The following is a 13162-nucleotide window of genomic DNA, read 5'->3' on the forward strand; positions in this document are numbered from 1 at the left end:
CCAGACTGATTCTCACTGCCGAAATCATAGCAGTCCAATTTCCTGAAAAATTATGTTTAAAGATGTCAGCTTGGGCCCCGGAGCAAACGCTAAAGCCATTCCAGTGTTTCATGGTGTCAAAACACTGAATCGTTTATGCAAGTACAGACCTATAAAAAGGCAAGGGACTGTAAGTCAAGACCTACTGTAATATTCAGCAATTATAAGCCTGTCAGCTCAATGCACAAATGTCAGAAAGAATCAGGAGCCGCTGCCTCCCAGCTGAGTCGAACAGCTGTGAATAAGACATTAACAGACATCATCACATCACTGTAACCTGCTTGGTTGACTGTGATCCACTTTATGTCAGTCACGTAATGTACGTCAAATTAACTTGGCAAAAATCCTACAACCTACATGTAAAAAAAAATTGGACGTCCAGCACTTTTTTCTTTTTTTTTAAATGAACACAAGCAGACAGCTGAATCTTCACAACGCCTTTCTCTTCCTCTCTAATGTGATTGTAGGCATGACGTAGAACATCAAAGACAAAATCTTATCTGACCCCTCTGTTCGCTCTTTGATACGGACATTAGAGCATCTGAGGCTCGTCCCTAGTGATCGTCGGCGTCTTTCTGTCCTGGGTTTGAAGATTAAAAAGAAGCTGACAGGGGCAAAGGGAAAGAAGTGTGATGTGGAGAGACAGATTTGTGGAGACATGAATAGCTTGCAGGTGTTTTTTTTTTTGAGTAAGAAGAGAAAGAGAGATGGATAGAGTGGGAGATTTGGATCTGTGACTTTCCCTCCACGCTGTCACTATGTTTTATGGCGGAAGAGGTGTTTGCGAAACCGAAGGTGCTGCATAGACGGGCCACGTGAAAAGGATAGTTTTAGTTTGCAGCCTGACTGCCGTCTGCTCACAACCAACATATCTAAAAAAGGAGCGTGAAAAAAAAACCCAGAAGAGATTTGCTTTCAAGTAGTGCTTCAGAAAAACAAACACATCTGAGTGCAGGGTTTGTGAAGGAGTAACAGTTTAGATAAAGAAAGGGCAGTCGAAGGAGAGCAGAACAACACAAGGCCTGAATAAATACACAAAGCTAAATTTGCAAAAAAGGTTTTAATTGGCATTGTTTTAATCATTCTTGGTTCAATTTACAGTTGTTTAATCATTCTCGTCAAAGGCAAACACATTTCTTGTGCTTGTCTTCAACATCGGTAAATGCTTTTCGCCCACGTCCCAAACCCCGTAACATAAACTAACATTACAGAAGAGCACATTCTCTCGTACGCACTTGCATATTCAGATCCTACAAATGACTCCTTTATGAGTACGAAATTCCTAAATGCCACATACTTGAAAAGCGCGGACAAACACATTCTACATACATACGCACAAATGTGCACACATATGCTTGTTTAGTTTTTTTTTCTCCCCCTGGTCGCTCTCACGCGCACGCACGCACACAAACTCACACGCACTTGTACACACGCACATTCCACAACCGGCATGTATTATAAATATACATTACGACGCACGCATCCCTCATTTCGCAAGCGCAACACCGGAGAGATGCTGCCCCTCAATCGGCATGGCCTGCCACTGCATTCACAGTTGGTTTATGACATGCTCTTCAGCAACAAAATCTGGTAAGCAGTATCCGTTACATGAGAGTGGGGTTACTGCGTGTACGTCCCTACTGATTAGTCATGAACAATAACCTTCTCTTTGTGTCAGGCTGAGTTACATCGATTTATCTACACAAGCAAAACTGCTGCAGTAAAAAATTCACTGTAATAATAGAAAAAAAGAATAAGAATTGAAAAAAAACGGCACGATAGCTTATTAAGCAAAGGCCTACAAATGCACGCTAATAAATTAGGTAAATAAATAGTTTAATGATAAAATAAATACGTTTGAAAAATTAAATAAATAAAAAAAGCACACATTGTAATCTGATTAAGCCTACGCTGTCCTGTATTACAATATAAAAAAGTGAACTTCTCTTTATTTGCACATTCACAAGTGTTTTTTTTTTTTTAACGTCTTTATATATATATTTTTTAACAAAATGGCGGCAGCGTTACTTTGAGACTCAAAGCACAGTTTCTCCTCAGGCACCTGCCGCACTTTGGCGACTGTATGGGGTTGTTTCCAGGGTGACTGTGACTGCTGTTAATGGTCATCAGCACTGATTGGCTGTGGAAAAAGGAACAGACAGGGTTGTCTGGGATTAAAAGGGGACTTGCTGCTGTGAGAGTTTCTTTTTTTTTTTCTTTTTTTTTTTAAGAATTGTAAATTAGTGACGTTCTGAATGACTGTGCTGATTGCAGCGAAAGGTTTGACATCCGGAAAATCTACGCCAAGTGCTGAAGGTAAATGCGTCAGAACAAAACACACATCTACCACATCTACCACGTCTAAGTGCCATCAAATTACTAGTCCAGGGTCTGTACTTTTCTAGGGTTGTTACAGTGTGAAGGCAGGAAATGCAGACAAAAGACTAGTTCTAAGAGGGCACTTGCTACCTTCTAAGAAATGCAGGCTTTGCATCTGTACCTATCACAAAGCTAGGGGTATTTTTTTGATGTCTGGTGAAAATGGATTTTTGAAAGGCTCGTGGATATATCACAAAGTCTTTCCCCTTTCTTGGACTGTTATTACCACCAGCTTCCTCACATCAGTGTTAAAACATTCTTCAATGTCCAGCGCAACAGCAGGAGTTCTCATCACGACTGATTATGTCCTGATAGTCTGGGTAAGATCAGTACAGATCCAGAGTCCATCTTGCTCATTACTACATCAAAGTTGGGTTTAATGCATCATCAGACTGGGCCTGTGGTCCAAGGACTAAAAAGCCGCTGCGGAGTCCAGGTTTCCAATCTTCTTCAAAGCTCAAAGTTGAAGAGAAAGCAGCTTAAATTCCTCCGGTGATTTGATATCCATGCTACAATAAGAGCGTGTAGTCTGCACCCAAGTTATTACAAGTCAGTTTTCTTACTCTCATCAGGCTTCGGAGCAGCGCAGAAGTCGGACTCTGAGTGTTGTTTTGGTCTCAACACCCGCAATAAAGGTGGTAGTGGTGCGATAATGATATCCAGCAACATGTAAGAAGCTACTTTCGGCCGCTCCCTTTTTCACAAGGGATAAGGCCACAGCCGGTAGCTCCGCATAATTGATTTGGCAGATTTTTACGTCGGATGCTCTTCCTGACACAACCCCGAAGGGATTTGCGTCTCCTCCTGGGATGCAACTGGGAATCTTTCGCTTGTTAGGTGAATGTGTAAACCCCTACACTATGGAGCACATGGAGTGTCAAAATACACTGGTGTAAATATGACAGCAAAAAAGGCCTCTTTTTTTTAAAGTCCATTAAGCTAAGTTAAAGTTTGTTTTTGTTGTTGTTTTTTTTTTTTGTTGTTTTTTGTCGTGTTTTTTTTGTCTGTGTCCTTTTGATTGCGCTTCAGTTGCACCTTGACTCTGTGTGTTTCTGTCAGATTTCACGTAATCACAAACTTGGTGGATACAAAGCCCTTTGCAAAAGGCGGGTCCAGCTATGCATGAAGTGCCACTCGGCGACTGTTGCTAGGACAAAAGGACGGCAGACACGAGCAGCATTGCCACGGTGAGAAGAAGGCGGTCACGTGAGGGGCTGCTGCCACTGACGCTCTTCTCCAGCTTCGGGACTTCAGGGTTAAATTCATCTGGAGAGCAAAAACCACAAAAAGAGAAAACAAGAAAGTGAGAAAAGAGAGAGCAAGAATGTAAAACCGCGAGAGGGAAAATGTGTCAGACAGAAGACAGAAGGGAATAAACCATTACTACATTATTAATTAATCAATCTAAAGGCAGTGTGTGATGCATTCAAATTGTGCCTTAACATATGCAGAGAAAGAGACATAATGCAATTACCAACAAACTACCAATTATCATCAGCTACATATGGGCATTTCCCCCCTGGGATGGAAAATTAAAAACATTTTTGTTTCTGATCTATTTCTTTTTGTGTGTGTGTGTGTGTCTCTTCCTTTCCTCACACTAATGATGTTTTTATCCTGGAGGGATTTCAATCACACCAAATTACTATGGCCTTGCCATTGATTAGACACAACAGAACATTAGCTGGAGGGGAGAGACGGAGAAAGAGCCGGGAGAACACATTTTGTATTATTTGGTAAAAAGTGGATTACACTGAGTGATTATGTTCTGCCTCGACATAATGCTTCCCATTATATCTAGAGGGTTATTACAAATCAAAATAAACCAAAAGAAAGCAAACAAAGCTTTCACGTCCATCTGTCCTACAGCTGTAGGATGCCTGGGCTCGAAACCAGCTTCTCTATATAAAATAAACCCAATTATAGAAGAAATCTGCAATTACTTAATGACATCAGCACATTTTGGAAATGTAGGCTGTGTCTCATATCATGCTCATATATGCTTGCTTTGGGCACATAAGCATGAAGTGCTCTACAAGCTCCTGGATGGTGTAGTCAACATTTTCAAAAATTAGCCCCATAGTGGAAAGGGAGGGACCGGCAAACAATTTTTAGCTAGTAGAAAGAGGATACTACTGATAATACTAATGCTACAGCACTGCAGAGACAAATCACACCTTTCATGTTTGGAAGAATTGTTCAGTGTTAGGCTGTCATCCTCAGTGTTCACAAAACACAGTAACTAGTGTGGCAGGTACAGTTCTGAGGTACATCCCTCATTTCTTTATATTTTGATAGGACAATAAGAAATCTGTGCAGCAATTTACTGAAACGTGCAGACATACAACAACTCGTGTACAAATGAAGTATGCAATCTCGTAAGAAAGTAAGCTTACTACGGATGGCATTGCCTTGGCCTCCAGTAGCATTGTGAGGAGTCTTGGAGTTTCTCCTACATATTAAACAAATATGTAGGAGTGCCTTCTTCCATTTGCGCAATATCTCTAAAATTAGAAACATCCCACCTCAGAGTGACGCTGAAAAACTAGTTCATGCATTTATTGCTTCTAGGCTGGATTACTGTAATTCGTTATTATCAGTATGTCCTAAAAACTCCCTGAAAAGCGTTCAGTTGATCCAAAATGCTGCTGACAGGAACTGGAAAAAGAGAGCATATTTCTCCTTTATTGGCTTCTCGTAGTTGGCTCCCTGTTAAATCCAGAATCAAATCTAAAATCCTCCTCCTCACATACAAGGTCTTAAATAATCAGGGCCCCATCTTATCTTAATGACCTTATAGTACCATATCACCCCATTAGAGCTCTTCGCTCTCAGACTGGGGGCTTACTTGTTGGTCTTAGAGTATTTAGAAGTAGAATGGGAGGCAGAGCCTTCAGTGGAACCAGCTTCCAATTTGGATTTGGGAGACAGACACTATCTCTACTTTTAAGATTAGACTTAGATTTTCCTTTTTGATAAAGCATATAGTTATGGCGGGAGCAGGAGACCCTGAATCTTCCTTTAGTTACGCTACAATAGGTCTAGGGTGCTGGGGAATTCCCATGATGCACTGAGTGTTTTTTCTTCAGTCACCTTTTTCATTCACTGTGTGTTTGTACACCTCTGCACATTTAATTATTACTTATTATTAATCTTTGGCTCTCTTCCACAGTATGTTTTTGTCCCGTCTTCGTCCCCTCACCCCAATCGGTTGCAGCAGATAAACGCCTCTCACTTAGCCTGGTTCTGCTGGGGATTTTCTTTGGGTTAAAAAGGAGTTTTTCCTTCCCACAGAGTGTCACATGATCGTTACGGTTTTCTTTGATTTCTTTGTATTATTGTAGGGTCTTAAAAAATATAAAGGGGCTTGAGGTAAATAAATCAAATTTAATTTAATTGAAAATTGTAGTCTTCAGGAATAGTTCTCCAGGCTTTTTGAAGGACATTTAAAACTTGGATGTTGGTTGCATTTTTTTCTGTTTTCTGTCAAGATGATCCTACGTTGATTCAATAATATTGAAGTTCAGGCTCTGGGGAGGCCAAGCCATTCTTGCTTTTAACTGGATTGGCAGTGTGTTTGGGATCATTGTCATGCTCAAAAATAAAGCTGTTGGCAATCAGATGCTTTCCAGATGGTATTGCAAATTTTATGGTATCAAAATCTGATGATACTTTTCTGTGTTTATAATTCCATCAGTTTTGACAGGATCTTGAACACCACTGGCTGAAATGTATTACCAAATCATGACATAGCTTCAAACATGTTTTACAGATGGCTGTAGAGGCTCGTTGTTGTACCTGTCTCCTGAGATCCTTTGTACACACTGATGAAGAGCTGAACTCAAAATTTCAAAACTCGTTGTCACTGATTTTTTTGTATAATAACAGACTTTTGCACAAGATTAAAGCATTAACAGTATCTGAAATACTAATACGAGTAAAGACATGGGCATTATATATATATGATACACTGATTTGACCTTATATGAAAAGTAGTTTAATGCAACATGTCTGCTTTGGTAGAAGAAAGATATTTATTTGACAAGCTTTGGCTGACAGACAACAAAACCAGTATGGTTATCAATTAAAATCCCCTCTCTTTTATATTATTTTGTGATATAAAGCTCCAGTCTTCCATAAAATTAAACTGGCTTCAGTTACAAAAGCACAAAATTGAACAGGCAAAATGTTTTTCTTTCTTTTTTTTTCTTTCTTAATCTTTTTCATTGCAACTTTAAATTCTTGTCTGAACTTGCTACATGTAACAGCACAGGCACCTTATTACAAGAAAAAAACTAGATAGCTGGTGATAACAGAGAGAGATGGCAATCACCTTGCAGGTGATAAATGCATGGAATTCTGTTTTTGTTTTCTCTGAGAGTAAAGCAACCTCTCTTACTGCATGACTCCTGTCCACGTCAAAGTTGCTCTTAAGTAACACGAGGCATCTGTCTGATGACGCACAACCCTGACATTAACACGGCAATGCATCAGGGTGAAGACAAACAAGGAACACTAAGTTAAGGCGCTGCCTCAGGTAACACCCACAGGTCACCGCGAGGCCGCCACACCATGTGGATTGTCTCTCTAACAACATTTCAACAGTCTGAGGCACAGCGTACAGTTGGAGATGAGAAGACGAGACATCCTTTGCCTCCAGAAAAAGCGGGCCGTTCCTTACCTTTACATAAGCAACTGCACAGTCTCTTCTCGAAAGTTGCTGTGCATGTGAACTGATTCTTACAGACTTGTTTGTGGGTGCCGTGAGCTTTGACAATCACCACCCCACACAATGTGCACCTCTTCAAAACCCTTGCTATTTAGGGAGGACGGCATTGGAAGATGAATGTGGGGAACACTTCCTGCCTCGGGCCATAACAAGTTATCAAAGGTCCAGTGTTTGACATCTAACATCACAGTACAATTGTAGGATATAGTAATCAATTTCCAAGCGCACAATCCGGTGCAGTCTAGTGTGAAAGGGGGTATAACAACAGATGGGCATGCAGGGTAGCTCTCCTGTCCACGGTGAACCGCCTCAAGGCATTTACAGTGAGATAAGAAACAAAAGCAGTAGACTGTCGATGAGTGGAAAGAGGTTGTCTGGTCTGATAAATCCTCGTGCCAGCTATGCCACAATGATGCTAGACTTGCAGCGAGGCATAAACAACATGAGGCAATGGGCTCATCTTGCACGCCTACAGCTCTCCAGGTCAGTGGGGGAGGTGTAACACTGTGGAGGATATTAAAACGGCTTTCACTCGATCTAAATAACAGTCCACTGATTGTTGTTACCAATAAAACCGGGGGAGCAATTAGCACTCACTGACTAACATTGAGCACTGCTGTTATTGTGCACTAAAAGCTGACCGTTGACTCCGTCAGCTTAAACATTGAGAGGTTATTAGGCTGGTTTCACGCCTCTGAATTACTATCTACTACTTCAACTTGCATTTCAACCAGGTCTTGTGCGTAGGTCCAGCTGTGGATGCCATCTTCCTTGCATCTACATAAAGATAGCGGCAGAAATTAGGATCATATGAGACTGCAGTCATGTGAAAAAGAGCATTTTCACAGAGTTCTGTGCAATGCTCTAAAAACTAAGGAAAGGCTTACCACTGCCATCGGAGTTAAGAGGATAAGTAGCAGCCAGGTGCTACTAATCAAATGCACTTAATTAACTCATCATTAGCAAGTGTGAGCACCTCTACACTTAAAAGCAGATGTTTTGGCAATTTGCAGGTCTGAAGCATTCAGGTGTGTGTTAACACAATGCCACAATCTTCCCAGGAGTGGACTTTCCACCCAATTCACTCCAAGATCAAACTGTGCAATACTCAGAGAAAGTGCAAGAAACCCAAGAGCTACATCTCAGATTCTACAGGCCTCTGTGAGCATGTTAAATGTTAAAGTTCATGACAATACAATTAGAAAAAGACTAAACAGGTATAATTTTGTTTTTTCTCTAATAAGAACATGGCAGCACAGCTTTGCACAGCTTTGCAAAGTTATATATGAAAAAACCGAGTGTAGATGTTTGGCCATAATACATAGCACCACATTCAGTGAAAACTAAGCAGAGTATATCGGCAGAAACACCTCATACCAACTGTCAACCACGGTGCTGTAGTGGTGATGATTTGGGCTTGTTTTACAGCCACAGTACCTGGGCACTTTGCAGTCCTTTAGTTTACCGAAAACTCCTCTCTATATTAAAGCATTCTAGAATCTCATGTGAAAACGAAAGCTTGTCCAGAACTGAGCTGTACAACAGGTCAACAGCAAATCTACAACAGAATGACCGAAAAACAAAAACATGAAGGTCCTGCGATGACACAATCAAAATATAGATGCCAAACATCTGAAATATTGTAGTAGGATCTTAAGAGATCTGTGGATAAAAAATGCCTGCAAACCTCAATGAAGGGAAGCAATGCTTTAAGGAAGAGTGGGCCAAGAAAGCAGCTACTTCATGTTACCGTCAGCTGTTATTAAAGGTGGTTCTGCAAGCTACTGAATCATGGGATGTAGCTGGTTTTTCACATGACTGCATAGAGTCACGTGAAAACCTTTTCAGATGACTGTACTCTTTAGTCACCATATGTCTCATCTTGTCACGAAAAACATTATGTCAGCTCTTACTAACAACCCAAAATTCAGCTGCCAGGTCAGCTGAAAATTTTGCCAGCACGATGTCCATATCACTAATTGTTTAGTTTGATTGGTTAGCGCAGTAGAGTGAAATGGCAGCCAGGTGTCTTTTTGTTCGGTGGCTACTAAAATACAACATCTGCTAACTTGACCAAGGTTTATGCAGTTAACTTACCAGACTTGATTAGAATGATGGACAGACTGCAAAAAAAAAAGTGTTTGTTTGCACAACCTTTTATGATTGATTTGAAGAAATTCTGCATATAAACAGAGACGGTGAAAAGAAGTAAATTTATGCGTGAGAATTATCCATTTTCAGTTGCATTTTCTTGTCCACCATCTAATTTATGTTCAAGCTTTTAGCCCTCCTCTGCTGCTGCAGGCACTCAGGTGGAAAGATTTTAAGAGCAGGTATGTCACAGTAGGAAAGATGAACAGAGCGTGCTATGGTTTTGCTATAGCAAACTAGAAACCTATGATTAATTCATGGAGGAAGAAGCAATACTGACACTAAATTCTCGTAGCACAATACTACGAGCAGCTTGCTGTAGAATTCGCTATCCATAATTAATGCTGAACGCAGCTACATGCAGATGAGAGGTGAGTTGCAGGGGGGTTAAAAAGTAAATATCACAAAAATGGCAAATCAACTCATTTTACACTTAATTGCAGAGATCCATAAATGCTTTTTAATTGGGGGAAAAATGCAAGCGAAACAGACATTCTGACAGACTGTAAACAAGCCCACGGTGGGCTGTTTCATAAAACTGATTAGTAAGCACTGCTTGCATGCAGTCTGCAAATGGTATCAGCGCTTCCTTTCACAAATTATAAAGTGTGATGAATGGTCACAGTGCACAGCCTGGGTCCTATTTTTATTGTTGCCCTTAATTTGACCTTCCCAGTAAGTTTGACTGGCCTGGGGGATTTGTTTACAGTCTGTACGTTTATCTTGCTTTTACTTGCCCTTTAACCACATCCGCCGAAATGGTGGGTAAAACTACAACAGCAGGATAGGATCTGCAACAGAAGAGACTCTCTGTTAAATAAGGAAAATGTGACGTAGAAATGAAGCTAATAATAAAGGAACGAGGATGAAGGCAGGCCTAAACACATGTGAGGGAGAGATGGAGAGATTTGTTGACGTTAAGCCAGTCCGTGGGTGGGTCTGGTCCTCAGGGTGAGTCACAGAGTGGGTGTCCAGCGGTCAGCTGTGCCAACGGGGCCATGAGTTGTTATAAGTGTGTGCGCATAGATCTGTATGTCCTGATTTTGTTATTTCTCCAAATGTATTCAGCAAAATGCATCACAACGCCGTAGGCTATGATATTTTATGATTCCCTGCCAGTGTGCGTGTGTGTGCGCGTGTGTTTTTTTTTATATTAAATTCTACGTAAGCTCGAGCCTGAGTTACTGCTGAGCAATTCGCCCACCACTGAGCTTTTCTTTCTTCCTCTGCCCCTTCTCTCTGCACTCCCCCTTCTCTGCTCCCACTCTGGTTTTATCTCTTTTTCTGCCTGTTTCTCTCACTCTGCCTTATCTATCCTTCTTTCTGTCAGACTTTCTCCTGCTGCATTTTCTCTTTCACTGCCTCCCTTCCCGTCTTTTATCTGTCTGACTTTCTCTGCCTCACACCGTCTCTCCCTCAGTCTTTCTCTCTCTCTCTTCTGTTTTCTGCCTTTCCTCTTTCTGAAGGTACTCATTGCTGATGGCTCAAGAGCTCTTTTCATTCTATCTCAGTTGGTCTCAGTTTCCATCTCAGGCAGGTCACACTCTCTTAGCTCTCGTCACAGACTGCCTACAGCTCCAAGAAACAAGCATACTAAATGATTCCCGGCAAGAGGCTTTTGTTTGAGATGGGGATGGAGAAAGACAAAGAAAAATAGAGGGTTTATGTAACCACTCAGCTGCACAATTGACTTGCTCACTGACATGCTTTCTTCTTAGGTAAACATGGGCCTTTCATTTCTTACAAGACCTCTGCTGACCTTGGATTTCGCGCAGAAGAAGAAAGATGGTGTTTCTTTGTGAATGTGCATGTGTGTGCGCGCCCGTGCCGAGCATTGTGGGAGTATTTTCTTCCTTGTTTTATAGATTGACACATTTGAAGATTTCAAAACTCCTGAGTATTGTTTTAATTATTAACATACTAAACAAGACTAATAGTTGAAATGTAGGAACAGCCAGTCTCCCACTGGTTTGTGAAGTCCTGCTTTGGAGCCCAGATTATGCTTTTGATTCAAGGTCAGGTCTCACTGACAAACCAGTGGCACTACACACTCATATAGACTTGTCAACATCAAGGTAGACTCGCCCTAAATTACATCCTGGTCTAAATATGACTGTGATTTACAAAATGAGCATCACCCTGTATTGAGTAAGACTTGTAACTAGTGACTGGGAGCTCATTCGATAAGTGTTTACTGAGGCCACAAATGAACTGAGAAGTAAAGTCATTTTCCTCATAGACTTCTATACAACTAATGACTGTTAAAAAGGAGAGTCTAACATACTCACATTTTTACAGCTGTTTTCTAGTCTTAATGACTGTGAAAGTGCTTTAAACTACACGTCACATTTTAGCCATACAGCACTTTATTATACAGTCTTCAAGCACTTCATCGACCTCATATCATTGGACAACTGCTTTTTCTTCTTTAAGCTGCCCCCTTTTAGGCCTTGTCACAGCAGATCCTCTGCCTCGATCTCATCCTTTCCCTTGCATGCTGCTCTGTCACACCACACTTTTTAATGTTCTCCTTCACTGCATCCATGAATCTCGTATTTGATCTTCCCATGTTCCTCCTGCCCAGAAGCTTCAGCATCTTTTGTTCAGTATATCCACTATTCCTCCTCTGCACATGTCCAAACCACCTCAGCCTTGCTTCTCTAACTTTTTCTCTAATCTGCTCAATCTGAGCAGATTCTCTGGTGTACTCTGGCAATGAGCATTTTGTCATCTTCAACTCCAGGTCGATTTCCTGTCTCTTTGTCCACAAAGCACCCCTTACACTCATCTCCAACCACGCCACCCTGCCTGCACTCTCTTCTTCTTTAGCTCTCTTGTACACTGTCCACTTCTTTGGCTGGTTGACCCCAGGTGCATAAACTCATCCACCTTCACTAACTCTACTCCTTGCACTGGTTGACCTGTGTTCCTCCATGGCCAATTAGAAATCATTGGTTAACCAGCATGCAAATCTTTGGACTGTGGGAGAATGCCAGAACTCACAGAGGAAACTTGCGTAGGCACAAGGAGATCATGCAAACTCGACATAGAAAAGTCCCGGCTGGAGTTCACACCGGTAATCTTCTCACTATGAGGAAACAGTGCTACCCACTCCACCACTGTGCCCACCAGAGTGGAAGTTTGAGACATTTACTTGGGTGTGGGAATGTTTATTTGTGTAGAAAATAACATTTTATGCCTCCGATTCATCACTTTTTTGCTAACACCTCCCTCTCTCTCTCTCTTCCCTTTCTACATTCGTTTTCTACCTCACTCAACCACCACTGTTTGCTCTTGTTCTCACTCCCACAGCTCCAAAATTGAATGTAGTGTTTACAAACAGTACCCAACAGCTTCTGTGGTATACCTTAAAGTAGGTAAACTGAATTTTACCAAATATCGTGAAAATGATTGTGAGATAAGACAGACTGGCCCAAAATGGTACAAGCAGGCTATTTGACCAGTCAGAAATGTTTAGCGCTGAAAGCCCGAGTTCTTGAACTGTCAGAAAATAATAACCCCTCCGCAGGGATGTCTTTGGTGGGTAAAATATCATCATATAATCACTGTGGTGGAAATACAGTGATTCACTCCAAACATTTCTTGGGAAAAGATGCTTATTGGCTTTATTTCTCAGACTAGGAGGCTACATCAATTTTTTTAAATATAATACAATCTGTTAGATACAGATTTTAAAGCCAATCTAAACTGCAAGAGAAAACAAAGGCAAAAATTTTATATATACTATCTAGAAAAAAGCATTGTGGGCTACACCTCATAATCTTTGAACTCAGGTGTGTTCAGTCCCGTTGTATAAAAATGAAGCACCGTGCCATGCAGGCTGGCTGCGAAGTGTCAGATTAT

General features: G+C 41.2%; 1 protein-coding gene across 2 annotated transcripts in view; it reads right to left on the minus strand.

The window, feature by feature from the left end:
- Positions 1 to 1080: 1080 nt before the first annotated feature.
- The window catches only part of efna3a (ephrin-A3a), a 74413-nt gene continuing 62331 nt past the window's right edge, over positions 1081 to 13162 (minus strand). For both annotated transcript variants that reach the window (XM_040020757.1, XM_040020756.1), the window contains one exon: positions 1081 to 3684. In XM_040020757.1, the coding sequence (XP_039876691.1) occupies positions 3566 to 3684 (119 nt within the window). In that variant the 3' untranslated portion in view covers positions 1081 to 3565. The remainder of the gene's footprint in view (positions 3685 to 13162) is intronic.

The sequence above is a fragment of the Simochromis diagramma genome, unplaced genomic scaffold (genome assembly GCF_900408965.1).
Source record: "Simochromis diagramma unplaced genomic scaffold, fSimDia1.1 OVJJ01000753.1, whole genome shotgun sequence".
In the NCBI taxonomy this organism is placed as follows: domain Eukaryota; kingdom Metazoa; phylum Chordata; class Actinopteri; order Cichliformes; family Cichlidae; genus Simochromis; species Simochromis diagramma.